The sequence below is a fragment of the Nipponia nippon genome, unplaced genomic scaffold (assembly GCF_047370975.1).
Source record: "Nipponia nippon isolate SJK-2023a ecotype South Korea unplaced genomic scaffold, ASM4737097v1 scaffold_4, whole genome shotgun sequence".
Classification (NCBI taxonomy): domain Eukaryota; kingdom Metazoa; phylum Chordata; class Aves; order Pelecaniformes; family Threskiornithidae; genus Nipponia; species Nipponia nippon.
Window position 1 is genome coordinate 98,795,817 of NW_028262358.1, and position 15,615 is coordinate 98,811,431.

General features: G+C 39.5%; 1 protein-coding gene across 6 annotated transcripts; it reads left to right on the forward strand.

Annotated features, from left to right (window-relative positions):
- The first annotated feature begins 795 nt into the window (after positions 1 to 795).
- Positions 796 to 15,615, forward strand: RAB23 (RAB23, member RAS oncogene family). 6 transcript variants are annotated; one of them, XR_015708838.1, is made up of 8 exons: positions 796 to 940; positions 2,546 to 2,747; positions 3,571 to 3,656; positions 9,067 to 9,223; positions 10,744 to 10,826; positions 12,088 to 12,180; positions 13,048 to 13,270; positions 14,817 to 15,615. XR_015708838.1 is itself a non-coding variant. In XM_087777002.1 (8 exons), the coding sequence occupies exons 3-8, from the start codon at positions 2,593 to 2,595 to the stop codon at positions 13,185 to 13,187; spliced, it is 714 nt and encodes a 237-aa protein (XP_087633128.1). In that variant the 5' UTR covers positions 796 to 944; positions 1,509 to 1,625; positions 2,546 to 2,592; the 3' UTR covers positions 13,188 to 15,615. The 6 variants fall into 6 exon arrangements, 5 of the variants coding, with proteins under 5 accessions (XP_087633128.1, XP_087633127.1, XP_087633130.1 ...); XM_087777002.1 differs by adding an exon at positions 1,509 to 1,625 and having other exon boundaries at positions 796 to 944; positions 13,048 to 15,615; XM_087777001.1 differs by adding an exon at positions 1,509 to 1,625 and having other exon boundaries at positions 13,048 to 15,615.

Here is a 15,615-nt window from a genome sequence, read left to right on the forward strand (position 1 = left end):
GTTTTCAACAACCTGACCTTGGTGACAGCCGTGTTACTCAGCCGTACCTGAGCAGCAGGGGTGCTGGGGGGCACGAGAGCAGCCGCCCCAGCCCACGAGATGGGCCTTGCAATATGGAAGGAGGGAGGGGTTTTAAGGCAGGGGACATCTTTTATCACTCTAACTTTAAAAAAAAAAAAAAAGGAACATCTTCACATCTTAAGACTATCATGTCTACAACTATGCTAAAACCTATCATATTCTGTTTTATATGAAGCGTGGGAGCTGGTAGACCATGTGCCACGGTGATGGGCTGAGACCTGGCGCCCTCACACCTTGGTCAAAAAATGGGTACCACCCACAGGAACGGCGGCTGCCCTCAGCGGCAGCCTGAGGAAAGCCCACGGAGGTCACACGCAGTTTTGTTTCCCACGGAAGATGAGGCGAGGCAGAAGGGCCGCCGGGCAGGGAGCAAGGCAGGGATGAATGCACCCGGGGGCCGGCAAGACCAGCCTTGCCCGGATCTTTCCTCAGGAACCCCGACCAAAACCTCTCACCGCCAGGCAGGCAGATCCCACCCGCCACCTCTCCTTCGCTTCCCCAAGACTCGGGCGGCCAGCGGCCCCGAAGCCAGACCCCGCGGCAGGGGCTCCGGGCCAGCCCCCGCTTCCGCGCTCGCCCCCGCCGAGCGCCCCGGCCGCCTCCCCGCCGCCGCCCCGGCCGGGGGCCGCCGCCGCGGGGGCGGAGGCAGCGGGCGGGCACCTCCCCGAGCGGCGCCCCCGGTCCTGACGGCGCTTCCGGGCGGGGGAGCCGGGATGTGCGTCCGGGTTGGGTCGGCCCCAGCGAGCGGTTTCCTCTCGCCTTCCCTCCTTCCCTGCCTCCCTCCCTCCCTCGCCGTCGCTGAGGTGGAGCCGCCGCCGTGCCCGCTGAGGCAGCGCCGCCCGCCCCGCTCCTGCACGGGGTTGGTGAGAGGGGCCGCGGGCGGGCGGGAATCGGGGCACTGGCGGCGCCCCGAGGCGGGAAGGTGCTGCCGGGCCGGACGGGCTGGCGGGGAGCGGGGCCGGGGAGGCAGCGGGGCGGGCGCCGGAGGGGCCGGGGCCGCGGGAGGGGGCTCGGGGCGGCCGGCCGAGCCTCCGCCCTCAGCGCGGCGGCGGCGGCGCTGCCCGGGCGGGGCCGGGAGGTGGCCGCGGGCAGCCCCCTGCGCGGAGGCCACCCAACGTCCGTCTCCGCCGAGCGTCGGCCCTGGCTTAAAATGTCCGTCCGGATTCCTGGGGGCCGACCGAGCGGCCGTTTTAGCGGTGCTGGCCACACACCCGCTAGCGCTGTACGTGTACCGGTGCTTGATGCAACCGAAGGCAATCCAGAAACGTTATCTGCCGGGGTGAGGGGGAGCGCGGGTGCCGGGCAGCCCGGCCCTGGCCGCACGGGGCGTGTGCGGGGCGGCGGGCAGAGTCTTCAACACGGGTGTGTGTTCCCCTCCCTTGCGCGGGGGTTGCTTACCTCCTGGGAGGTCGTCTGCTGCTCTGCAGGCGGGGAGTGCTCCTGTGAGGATATCCCGGCACGGCAGAACACCGGGGAAACTCAGCTTTTCTGTGCGCCTTCGCCGTAAAACAAAACCACCAAAACCTGAGGGAAATATACTTACAGTAAGCCCTATAAATTATTTTCTATTTTTGCACGTTGGAATTTTAGTTGATATAAAAATCTCTGTGTCCGCTATAACCACTTTGGCCATGCGCTTCACGCGCGGCCAAATTAGAGACGGCTTTGTCTCTAATTAATGTACAGTGTACGCGGGCAAAATTAAATCAGAGAGAAATTAGGTGGCTCCCCTGCCGTGCGGTGTGATGTGAGATTATGGTCACGCCTAATATACTTATGATATACACTTTTTAAATATTCAGAAATTTTTTAAGGCAGTTGGATTATTCAATTCCTTGTTTAAAAAAAAAGACCTTTGGAAAATGCATTATCTTCAGAATTGCCCAATAATATTTATATGTTTAGTGGTGTGATTTGTATGCCAAAAATGAAATGAATAAGAGCGTACAAATTTATTTGATTGTGATTTTTATTGACTTCCTCGGAAAGACAAATTTAGGCAAGCTCATAAGTGCTGGAGTAAGGGTTATAATCACAGAATGATGTAGGTTTATGTCTTCAAAGCATCAGTGTTGGTGTTAGGTGACGATGTCTGAACTGGGCGGAAGAGAACAGTGGCTGAAGTTAGAAGTTGCCATACTTCAGACTCACGCTGTGTGCTATGTTGATAAGTTGAGCGTGTTATATGTGTTAGCAGTAGAGCATCAGGAACATAATCAACATGTGATGATACATTTGTACAGTGGAAGGATATTTTTTATGAACAGCTATATTAATTTCCAATTAATAAGTGGCAAATCAAAGCACAGACTGGCTAAAAAACTTGCCTGAGGTCACTCAAGCCATCTGTGGCAGAGCTGAAAATAAATTGCACAATCTTTATAAATCCTCATGTGTGATCATATTTCTTCTTGCTTTCTATTCACAGCATTTTTATGAATGTAGCTGTTTACTTTGTTTACAGAATCGATAGTTTCCTGAATAAGCCAGAGGGTCACTTGGGCTGCAAAGATGTTGGAAGAAGACATGGAGGTGGCCATCAAGGTGGTGGTAGTAGGAAATGGAGCTGTTGGAAAGTCCAGTATGATTCAGCGATATTGCAAGGGGATTTTTACAAAAGACTACAAAAAAACTATTGGTGTAGATTTCCTGGAAAGACAAATCCAGTACGTATTAAATAGATGCCATACTGTTGATTTTTACCTCTCCCTCTATTTCTTGTTCTGTTCTAATCCTAAGATTGGCTTGAAACAAGGCCTGCTGTCTCCAAAGCACAGTAAAGGGAGTTGTTTTCTCTCTTGCACGGTGGGCTGAAATTATGTCACTCTATTTTACATACAAGATTTAGAATTATAAATCAAAAGCAAAATAAAATTTTGAACCTCTGTCATACTAAGCTTTTTTTAACAGAAGTTTCCTTTGTATTCTACCACCTGTTGATTTTTTATTTTTTTTTTTAATTTCTTGTGTAGGAAGTGGAAGTGCTTATGGTAAAACAATTACACAAATTTATTAGCCAATATAGATTAAAATGACTGTGAAAAAAAAGATAATTAAATACGCTATAGATTTAGTCTCTTTATGTAATATAAGCCGATAATACCCAATTATGTTTGATAAAATGGAAAACACTATGGTAATGAGAAGTAAGAAAATTCTATAAATTTTGTAAGCTGATTAAAAAGACAAAAGGACCGTTATTCAGGCACCTAAGTTTTGTTTGGAAGTCTATTATATTTCCTCATAGAGGGAAATGTAGAGGAAGAGGAAAACATAATATGGATTGTCAGGAAAGAGTAATTAGGGGGCTACTGCCATAGCATGTTACAGAGGTGAACCATTATCAATATTAAGTTACATTTTATTTAAATGCAGTTAAATTTGAACTGAATTACTCTTATATTGTAGACATAGAAATATTTCCATGTCAGTTGTTTTGAATTGCTCTTGTTCGTTGTATTGATTACAAAACGGTGTCATTTATTTCAGAGTTAACGATGAAGATGTCAGGCTAATGTTATGGGACACTGCGGGTCAAGAAGAATTTGATGCAATAACTAAGGCCTACTATAGAGGTGAAAATACCATGTTTGTTTTTTCACAGTTGTTGTTTTTTTTTTTGGTCTGCACATCTCTAAGATATTTTCTTATCTCTGCATTAAGAATTTTAGTTATTTCGTGTGTGTGCAAAGCATTTTTAGTTCACCTTTTTCACTTCTTAAATGTTTTTCCCCTTCATGTAAAATCCTTGCCTTAATTAAGTGTCACTTTATGCAGGCTGTTCAGTAGAGCCCTTTAAAAAACATAGAAGAAAATGAGACAAATACCTGCACAGAAACTGCACAGAATGTAGCCATTCACACAATCGAATGCAAAATTATATTTTTCCCTCTGAAAGTGTTTTTGCACTTCTGTAAGACATATTTGTAAATGTCCCAAAGTCTATGGCTGAGGCACTTAGAAATTAACCCAAGGGAAAAAAGATCTGCCAGTCATCCTGCAAAGATAATTTACTAGGCACAACAGGTCTCTGGCTAGTACAGACTGCCTTGAACATATTAACACAACAGAGTAATAAGGAAAGCATATTTACTTTATAAAATAGAAACTATATTATTCAGTTATACTAAGGTAGGTTATCTATTTAGCCAGTTACAAATTGCATACTTAGGTTTTATTTGCATATATTTTAACAATGGTTGTGAAAATCTTTCCTTTTTGTTTTTTAACATGAGAGATTGAATGACTCGGCAAAGATTGCATTATTCAGTTCTTGTCAAACTAATTACCTGATGGCTGGGGAAAAGATATCGCTATGGTATAAAATCTTAGAAAAAGTACCTCATTTAGAGATAAAATAATAGTTCTGCTGTGCTGTTTCAGGGCGGTATAGTCCTCTGACCTTTTTATATTTCATGATCGATTTTTGCAACTAATAGGATTTTTTTTTTTTTGTAATATTTCTGGTTGTCACTCATAATTGATGATTACCATTTCTTCAGAGAAGGATATTTCTTTTCTTATTTCTTTTTATCCTCATGTGGAAATAGATCATTCTATTATTTTACAGCTGACAAGTTGAGCATGTGAATTTCAGAAGGTAGTACTTGATTCTCTTGGAGCTTCCTTTTTACTCTCCTGGCCTTCAGTTCTCTTGTGTGCTTTGCTGTCCTCAGTTGTTCCAAGCCAAAGTCTTTTTCTCCTAATGACTGGCACTGATATGCTAAAATATGGAGTGTTCAGAAGAACTTTAAAGTACACTTACTGGCCTCACTTACCGCATATCTTGAGTATCTTGAAATCTTGCTCATGACTCGCACCCAGTACAGTGCAGTTAGATCTCCACTTTCAAGGCTGCTCTGAAATAGGGCATAGTCATCCTGTGGATACACATCGTAGGCAGCACAATGGATATGTTAACAGTTCAAGCTGTTAGATGCAGTGACTGTTCTGCAGTAGACTTTGACTCATGAAGGACAAGGGAAATTCTAAGAGCCTGGAATACAATTTTGGTTTAGCGTCAGGTCTGCAAGCATAATATTATAGAAACAAAAGGTCAAGCTTACTTTGGAAATGCAAAGATTTCATTGCAAATTATTGCTGATAAGGGGAGGAGTCTCTAAGGTAGGTAAGATAGGTGCTGGCTGTTACTTCAAGGTCTGCCTCTCCCACAGGTCGCTGCCCCACTACCATTACACTAGGGCTTACACACTCTCTGGGAACCCTGTGTATTGTCAGTTCTTCAGGGATCAGCTGCTCATCCGTGGTTGCACAATGAATGCTTCAGAGCCTGTTTCTGAGCCCTTCTTGTCCAGGGACCAAATTCATTCAACCTTGCAGAGAAACAAAATTGGAGCTGACAGTGGATTTGTCATGTGGTTTTCTATGTATGGGCGAATATGTGCACCCAGTGTAGCTGCATGCCCATGACATACAACGCAAGGAGTCCAGCAGCCTAAATTCAAAGAGTTGAAGGAAGCTCTGTATGTATTTAATAATTTCTGTTTTATAGCATATCATGCATCTTACCAGTTTCTATCCAGTGGAAGTCACACATTTTCTAATTGGATAGGTACTTCACTTATATGCTAGGCACATACACAAGTGGCTGAGTAGACCCTTGTTAGGTTTTTGATGGAAAACAGACATCTTGCTCATTAGTCTGTTTTTCGGTTGCTGATTAGTCAAATTCTCAGGCTCCTCATTTTGTTGCACAGTAGTTAGACTTCATATTTCTGAAGCCTTCATAGCATTGCTCTAGCTTGCGCTTGTCAACCACTTTCAGCTGTGTTAACTGTGAGAGTTACAAGACTGTTCTGGTCCAATTTGGAGCAAGGCAGCCCTCTTTCGGATGTTGTTAGAGAGACCTTAAACCCTGCTAAGCCTGTCAAAGACAGCCAGCATCCACAGCACTTAGAACATCAACAGTAAACAAGAACTTCTGGATGATATCATTTGACCTTGCATTTTATCTCAGTTTAAGGTTGAGGGAGCCACCATCAATTTTATCGTGAACGTGTGTTTTCTGTCATAGCCTTAAAAAGCTGAGGCAAAGAACAGAAGAGTGAAACGAATAGGTGCCAAGTATAAAGCCCTGTGTGAGTCCACTCATGGCAAGGAATCTCTTTACATATTTTCTATTACATAGGCTTTGTACCATTATGAAAGGAGAAAATATGGTTACGGAGTCTATGAGGATGGGATAGTCTGCTGAGGATCTTTGAGACCTACTCAGCTGACAAGCTTGTGCTCTGCTTGAATCAAGTAGACATGCTAGCACTACTCTCAAGTTTTTTCTGAATTAGTCTAGGTCTAGAATATCGTATCAGTGATTCTGCAGCCAGTTGGAACCTTTTTAAAATAAAGATACAGGGGTTATCAAAGCAGTAATTCCACACAAAAAATCCAATGTCCTTTTCTTCAGTACTTCAAAGTAGCTTTATGAAACAGCTTCTCACAAAAGAACTTTGATTTAAAATATTCATTGAGAACATCTTGGGTTTAGCTGTTATGCTCCTGTCTGACGCTATCCTGTGCCTTTGGTGCTGGTGTCTGTTGTTTTACACAGTCTGTTCTATGACAGAGGTGGTGCATGACTCCATTTGGGGTGGATGAGTGAGATAATGTTATTGACTCTCTTGAATAGTGTCAGTCACTGCACACAGAAAGGTGTTTCAGTGCCAAAATCCTGGGGTTTGTCTTTTGGTTTTCTTCTCCTTAGAGCTCCTACATGGACATTATAATTTCTTAAACTTGTTTATGTTCTCAGTAAAAATACTGAGTATTCAGCAATATTCTTAGAAGATGAAAAGAATTTATCTAGTAAGATCTATGCTCTGTGACATCTTCTGGTGAACTCTGTTGCCATACTACTGCACTATACTGAAGCATACTTTCAGAAAGATCACATTTGATACTGTTTTGAATTGAACATGAGAAGAATACTCCTTTTGTTCTTCTTAAATGAGCATTTTGCAGGGTTATTGGATTAGTAAATTCTGATATTTCTTACAATCCAGTGATCAAAACCTTCAGCAGACGTTTGGAAATACACAATTACATATAGAATATATGCATAGAACTTGTCATTGTTGATACACAGGTATATCTCTTGATGAGGAAACACAGTTTAGTTTACTGTTTGTTGTTAACTTCCTGGTAAGAATCTTTAAATTTCAAAATCTTGAAGGTCCTCAAAAATATTTCAGTTTGATTCCTAATTAAAGCCTATCATGTAATTCTCTTTAAAAAGCAATATGGCCAGGCTGAGTTATTTTTACTGTCTCTGTCCACCGCATTCCATATGTATTATATCTAAATTGAATAAGGAGGTCTGATATTGTAAGTCACCCCATTTTTACCTACCACATGCTAGGACTTTTCCCTCTAAACTTGCTATTGTCAAGTTATCTCTGTGTTTTGGCATTCGGAAGGAACAGGTGGAAGGAGAGCGATGAAGTGAATGCGCCATAGTTTGGAAACTTCACAATGGATTTCTTAGTCTTAAAACTGAACGAGGTGATATTTGCAGATGGTGAGAGTCTTTTAATAAATACTTTCATCTCCAGTAGAGCAAAGATCTTGAGAGGCTTTATTAAGCTAGACTGCAAGACGATAGGTTAAATTCAGCATTGACAAATGGAAAGAATAGCTAATTTTACATCTGTCTCACAGGATTCTAAGTGGAATTGCATCAGAAGAATTGCATACCTTAGAATATGGTGTGGACATTAGGGAAAACAAACAATTTTAGAACACGAGTAATAGGGAAAATTATGGGAGACTACATGGCTACTGTTTTATTGGTAGAGCTTGATTTGAAATTCTGAGGGCAGTTCTTATTATTCTGTATAAAACCATACCAGAAGGGTCTTAATGGCATGTGAAAGAATGTAAAAGAGCACAGGAGAACTTTCGTAAAGGTAGACTGAACTTGGCTTTGAAAAGATAAATAAAAGGAAACCTAATAAAAGAACTTGAGTGCTTTGTGTCAAAGAAATACAAAGACAAACGGAGTACAGGAATGGGGGATACTTGGTGAAACTCATAGATAAAAGAAAATTCATACTGATGAAATAATTTTTCATGCTATATATAATTACATTGGGATATTTGCCACAAGATAACACTGGAGTCTCAAAGACATTAGCTATCTATTCCTTTTACACCCTGTTACTAAATACCAAGTACGGTAAAGGCATATAAATAATAAAGTGTTTCTCCATGTGTTTATGTGCAAAGAAAAGTAGTTTCTTAAGGATAACAAAGGGCTGCTGGACAGTCAAAAGACCACTTACTGATATTTCAAGTGTGGAAGTACCTTCTTAGTATCCATGGGTTTTAATTATTGTTTGCTAAGGCTGCTACAAAACCATAACAAAAATGGTACAAAACATTTCGTATAATTTATCATAGTGCTGTGGTAGAATGAGTATGAATTAGAAATACACTTATCTTCTCCAAAAAGCTACTAAACAATTTACTTGAAATAATCACAGCTTTCTCCGACAACTTTTTAAGTTTTCTGCTTTTCAAAATCCACATTACTGTAGCACAAGGAATAACATGAAATGTGCTTTACAGATACTGCATACGGAAAAATATTTGCCATCTGGCCTCCATTAAGTCTGGAAAACAGTGAGCAATAAGCAAACCTCCCTTTCCCTTTTTCCAGCCTTTTCACACCCCCTCCTATTCCTTTCCCCTGCATACGTGCACCATGCTGGAAATAGCTTGAAAGGTAACAGACCCGTAGCCATCACGAAGAATGGGTATAATGATCAAAATAATACGTCAGTCTGTTTTCATTTGGGGAGTTTATGACCACTGGTTTGACAGAAGCTGGCAGTAAAAGTGCACTTTTGTGGCAGAAACTTGAAAAATCCCTCATATTTGAAATACATTATATATGATGATTCTTTTTTTTTAATGCTTGCTGGTTGATTTGTATTTATTTGTATTTGCAATTGATTTGTATGTTTTTAGGAGCCCAGGCTTGTGTTCTTGTGTTTTCTACGACTGACAGAGAGTCCTTCAAAGCAATCCCTACCTGGAAGGAGAAAGTCATGACCGAAGTTGGAGACATTCCCACAGTTCTTGTGCAGAATAAGATTGATCTTCTTGATGACTCTTGTATAAAGAAGTAGGAGTTTTATCTTACTGTTTTTAAAGAACAATATATACACCGTGTATACACACGTTTAAAAAAAACCCATAGGGGTTTCTGTTGAAGACTTAACGGTATCTAGGTTGTCAAACCTATGACTTGCATCAAAATGTGCCCTAGAAGCACAGGTGACAGGTATTGCTGCATGAGTGTAGTTACTTGGGCAGATGTGCTTGCCAACCTAGGAGCTGTTTGCTTCACGCCGCCTGCTGCAGTGTCAGCCAAAAAAATAGAGAAATAGCAGGAAGAGCTTGGTTGTGCCATGATATGATTCTCTTTTTTTTTTTTTTTTTTTAAAGTCAGAAATTCTAAAACTGTAAATTTTATCTCCTGTTAGTATTTACAGTTACTGTTAAACTGCGCTGTGCAGCAGTGAAGTTACATTGTCTAGTTTGGCTAGTGAACACTTGCTAAAATGACAAAGTATTAAACAGGTGGTTTGAAAGAGTATCTTAATATTCTTTGCTTTGCTTTTCTTTAATTTGTTTTTATTGTTCATTTTTATCAAAACATTATAACTCTATAGAAAAAAGTATCTGTTAATATTCTCAAACTGCATGGTGCTGATCCTTCTTCGCTGTATTTTTCTTTACAGATTTTACTGTCAGTTCATTCTGCCATTGTATATATGACCAATTTCATTCTTGCTATGAAATCAGCTTAACAAATACTAGCTTTTATTTATCACAGCATATCATGTAGAAAATATTGCATGATGAAATTGATCATTCTCCACTTCTTTATTTCTACCATTTTCCTGAGAGATTTAAATTATTTCTTCTTTTTGTTGTTTCCTACACTGGCTTTCTTTGTTCTCTGTTTGCTGTCATTGATGGCATAAATCACCTTCTACTCCCTCTGCAAAGAATACTGAGGATTTTTCAAAGGAAAAGCAAAATTGCATTTGAACTCCTCCCTTGTTCATGGTATGTCACTTAGGTTTTGCTCTCAGAATACTCCATCTGCCTCAGTAACTTCATCTTTTTGATGACATGATTTGCCGTGGTGAAATTTTCCTAAGTTTCATCAGCTTTTCCTTAAAATTTAGCACAAGTTCTCTTTTACTTCACAGAAAAAAATAATTCTTGATTCATCTCTGCACTCATCCAATTCCATAGTCTACTGCTTTATTAAAATATACTTAAGGATTACTTTGTTGTTGTTGTTTTGACTTTGCAGTGGTAATTGTTCTGATTCTAGTGCTGTTAATTACAGCCTCCTTCCTTTTGGTTTCACTGACACCTGTCTTCGAACCCTTGGGAAATTCAGTTAATGAAGTCAATAAATATTGAAAAGCAATTACTTTTGGTCTGCATGTAAAATGCCTTCTTGTTATAGTGGAGATATTGTAAAGAAATTAAGCATCAGGTATTTTTTGACTGAGTTTCTTAACCCACCTTGCCACGTTTAACTTACCATGAAGCATATTGTCCGTAAGAATAAATGCTGACAAATAACACAAATTAGTATTTACAAAGTCTTCTTCTGTTGTGCAGTGAAGAGGCAGAAGCACTGGCAAAAAAGCTAAAATTAAGGTTCTACCGAGCATCTGTGAAGGAAGACCTAAACGTAACTGAAGGTACGAGATACAGCAGAGTAGGTGTCTGTCCTGCCCGCTGCTGTATTGCACCGTACGTCTCTCTAGTTTGGAGCTGATCTGTTACTTCCCATGTTGTTGCATGCTGTTGGCAATCCTTTTTGTATTTCTTAGCAGCACACTTTAAACACAGCTAGAATTACTTGATATCAGTGTGTTAGGCCCGTTTCTTTGTGTACATCTTTCCTTTCTCTTCCACAAACAGTGCATAGCTTCAATATTTGGAAGTGCCAAGGTGTTAAGGCTGCTTAGTTCTAACAACTGTCAGTAAGCATTGAGCTTTTAAAAAAATGATGTGTAGAAATTCAATCATTACAATATACAAATTGTTGAATAGATGATTTTGTAATTGTTAATAATAAATTATATAAACAATTATTTCATAGTTTAGTTATATTTAAAGTACATTAAAAGATTGGATCTCTTGCAGCCTTTTGTCTATTGGTGATATTTTACTGGTTCCCAAGCACCACTTTTTACTGTATATATTTAATTTCATAAGAGTACTGTTATAAAATGAAGTCACTATCTTTTGTGGGGTAGGTTTGAATAATCATGAATTATAGTCTCTGGTAACTTACATTTTATTTAATCAGGAAAACTTAATAGTAAACTAATTGTTTCTCCTCTGTCAACGTCATTCACTTTGGAAAAAAAATCTACAAGAGAAAAAGTAAAATGTTTCTGTGTCATCTTTACACGAGTTATGAATTACAAATGTAAATAATCATATTGTCCTATAGTTGTAGATTTTTCCAGAATCCTAGGTAGACTTTGTATGCCCCAATACAAATGAGGGTAGCGTTAGTTAATTAGAAAAATGTTGCTGCCGAGTTTTATTAATAGCCTTACTTTACGTGACTGCTATTATTCTAAGGCTTCTTGCAAAAAATATATATGTGAAATGCCTACATAATTTTAAAAAGTCCCAAGTTGCGTGAATTGGAGCATTTGGCAATATGTATGTGCCAGCTTTATTACAGAGGTCTTGAGATGTTTCTGTCTGCTGTGTAGGACCCTAGTACTGCAAACTGTAAGACCTGGGTAGACATTGGACTACTCCGGATTCTGCTCAGGTACACAGGCCTGCCGAGAGAGAATCACTTAACCAGATCGTGCGAAACCTGTGCTGTCGAATGCGCTTTTGTCACCACACAGAATTTTGATACGAGGATATTATTACTGATATGAAGATTATTTTTAAGCATACTCTAATGTACCTTTTTTCTTTTTAACATTCCAGTTTTCAAGTATTTGGCTGATAAATATCTTCAAAGGCTCAAGCAACAAACAGCTGAAGATCCAGAACTAGTACATACAAGCAGTAACAAGATTGGTATGTATACTGTAATAAAAAACCAGAAGCCAGTACTTTGTGCCATCAAAGCTTATGGTCTCATCCGTTTCCTTTTGGAGGTAATACAAGGTGAATCAGGGTCTAATTATTACCTTCGTATCTCAGGATATTGTCTCCTTTCCTTCTGTAAAATAACTTTGTGACTCTAAAGTTACGAGATTGTCAAACTGATGTACTACAGTTTCTAGCTAATGTTTGGCAAGTGCCCTTTTATTAAATTCGTTTAAACAAACATTGTGTAACGCCTTGAGAAAGGATGCTTGTTGAGTTTTTTAATGTAATTAGTATTAGTGTTACTCATCTCAGTGCTGATTTACAAGAGACTCACAGTGAAAGAATCTGGCATGTAATCAGAAGGTCTTTGTAAACTGCCTTTTGTAAGGGAACACTGAACTTCTGTAGTCCTTCTTTAAAGCGTTTCTGAGTCAGTTCATTTATTTTCCTTAAAGCACTCCCTTTTTATTCAGGCTTTTTCCTTGCCTTTATCTCAGCGAAGTTTCTAACTTCAAATTTGTCATGTTTTTCTTTTATTATATTACTCAACTAACCATAACTTTGTTACCATGCAATTAGTTGCGTACACATGCGCAGATGAGCGCATATGCTGCCCTTCAATTACATAGATGTATACCAGCTTTAAATACTGCCTGGCTGGTCATTCCAACTGGCTCTACCTCAAATTTAGCTGCAAAATTGACCCAGAAACAGGTAAAGCCTTTAAAAACTAGAGTATGCGTTCGAGGTGCACTACTATGCCTTAGTAAGTGTTGTGTCTTAAGTGTTAACGTATTATGCTGCAGGAAGTAAAGAAATGCAAATATTTTTCTTGTCTTTTAAATTCTGTAGGTGTTTTTAATACAGCTGGTGGAAGTCACTCCAGCCAAAATTCTAGCACTCTTAATGGTGGAGATGTCATCAACCTTAGACCAAACAAACAGAGGACCAAGAAACACAGAAGTCCTTTTAGCAACTGCAGCATACTTTAGACCACTCTTGGAGGAAAAGAAAACCAGCCCAGTGAATTGGATGAAGTTGTGCAATTGAGTACAGAATAAAGCCAGCTGTAGAGGTATTTTTACCAGTGCTTTAGCAAATCTTGTGCCTATGGGATCCTTGATAGAGGGTGGATTTATATAAACTTGCTGATGCAGTGTTTTTTGGTGTGTAGAGTGAGACACCTGGTGGCAAAACACAGAACCGTGGCTGCCGCGTGCACTTTGTAAAAATTAGGCAAGCTTCTCCTTTTTCAAGGAATTATTTCAGAGCTACGAACTAGGTATTGCTGAATTGCAAAGCACGTTTGACGTAAGGGTAATACGTACAAGCGTAGGTACAGACCATAACACTATGGCCTAAGGTAAAGTAGCAACCTTGCAACTAAATTTCAAAGAAAACATTAGAATTGGTTAGTTCGGACACTACGAAGATAAATGAAGAGCAAAAAGAAGACACTGCGTTTTATGCCTGACTGTATTAATATGGATTCTGGCAGTTCTGTCGGTGCAATATACTTGTATGATACATATGAGTGCTAAGGTATATATGTAAACACTTGGTATGAATATTTAGGCTAAATTCCAGTGTATCCGTTACTTGGAGATCAGCTAACGATCATAAAATAGCAACTTCCCCAAAAAAGTTTCCTTTACAAATGTTGCATTTCAGATGAGGCTTTCCCAGCTGCCACTGTGTACGTTTAACTTGCTATACTTTGGGCCTCAAAGCTTAGATTTAAAACTGTACGGTGCCAAAAATGCTCCTTCTTTTTACCTAATGCTGTGCTACAGATGTTTTTGTAAGTTTGTTTTTCTCAGTCTTAACAGGTTGAACAAATAACACAGTCTTTGACACTAATAGCTATTCAGAAGGAACATATAATCATATTCCTGTTCAAATTTGATTGTTATATCCTGTGTTGTCTATGAAAAAGGAACTCGCAAAGTGGTGTGGCAAAATATTTATCTTCTTTGGGAAAATTTTTCATAGGTACCATAAACTAAGTTATGGAGGATCCACAAAATTGCAGCTGATGACTGAGTTACATTAATGAGACATCCTTGAATGTTGTCTCAGATTCCAAGATAGCTCCTGGTTACAGAAAATCTTCATTCTGCAAGATCAGAGACATGGCAAAAATTTTTCAAAGTGCTTAAGTAATTTTACAGAATCAATTTAGATGTTTAGGAGCCCAAATCTAAATTAAAGTTATTTGGGCTTAGGCTCCTAAATCACTAAGGTGCTCTTAAAAACGCTAAGCAAGATAACTTTTATTTACCAAAAATAAACACTTTTTAATCCTCTTCAAGAGCATGCATGCCTTTTAAAAAATATCCGTTTTGTTTACATGTTTTTGTATGGTATGATATAATTTTAACTTTCTAGGATTTCTACAGCAAACCTGCCGGTGACAAATGCAAAATATGCTGCTTGAAAAAATTCAGAGTTTTAATAGTTTTTTAAATGGTGTATGAGAATGAAAATGAGTTGAGTGATCCTGTATATTTTTGGAGGAAGGACTTTTCACTGTGTGAATTCATGTAGGAAGCTTGACTTACTTTGTTTCTAAGTCAATGAGTATGAAAACTGAACTGTGCTCTTTTTCCCACTGTCTGCAGGGAGAGAAGTGGGTGGCAAGTTATGCACAAACACTAAAGATCTCTGAACTCTGTATTTTATGTTTACTATATTCGACTTTCTGCCGAGTACCGTTGTTTCTTTGACAAGCTGTTAGAGCATCTCTTGTTGCTGGCGAGAAGGCGGCCTTCAAGGCGCTCGATCCCCTTGGCTATTGCAGCAAAACTGTGTGTTCTTCACCGTAATGTTTCCTATATTTTCTCTCGGATAAATGCCTTTATTTTTTAACAAGTGCATTTAATCATTGTATGTATGTATAAATGGAGGCAAGTCCTATCTGTCTTAGCAATTTAAGAAGTAAGGTACTTAGGATAAGACTTGCGATTGTACATCATGGGGCCACCTTACAACTTCAGGATGTAGGACAGAGTGTATGCATGAAGAATTTTGACACCTGGTTTTAATATGGAAACGTGTGCATTTCGTTGTCTGTCTGCTGGTTTCACATTTTTTACTCATTTGTCTTGAAAAAGAAACAAAACCACAAAGTGTCTGAAACATCTTTTTTGCCTTGTTTGACTTTGTACAGCGTACTGAAAAATAAGTCTTTATGGTGTGTAATGACCATTTTTAGTACGACATGTAATACTGTAGACATTGTACTATGACATAAGCCATTTGTATTTAAGGTCTGTCATTATAAACCGCTCTTTTAAGGTCTGAAAACTCAGTAGAAATGTTCATAGGTGGAGACTTGGCAGACTTGCTAAATTTAGGATATGTTGACATTTAGTACACATATGCTTTAACGTAGGAATATATATTTGCAGCATTGGGTAA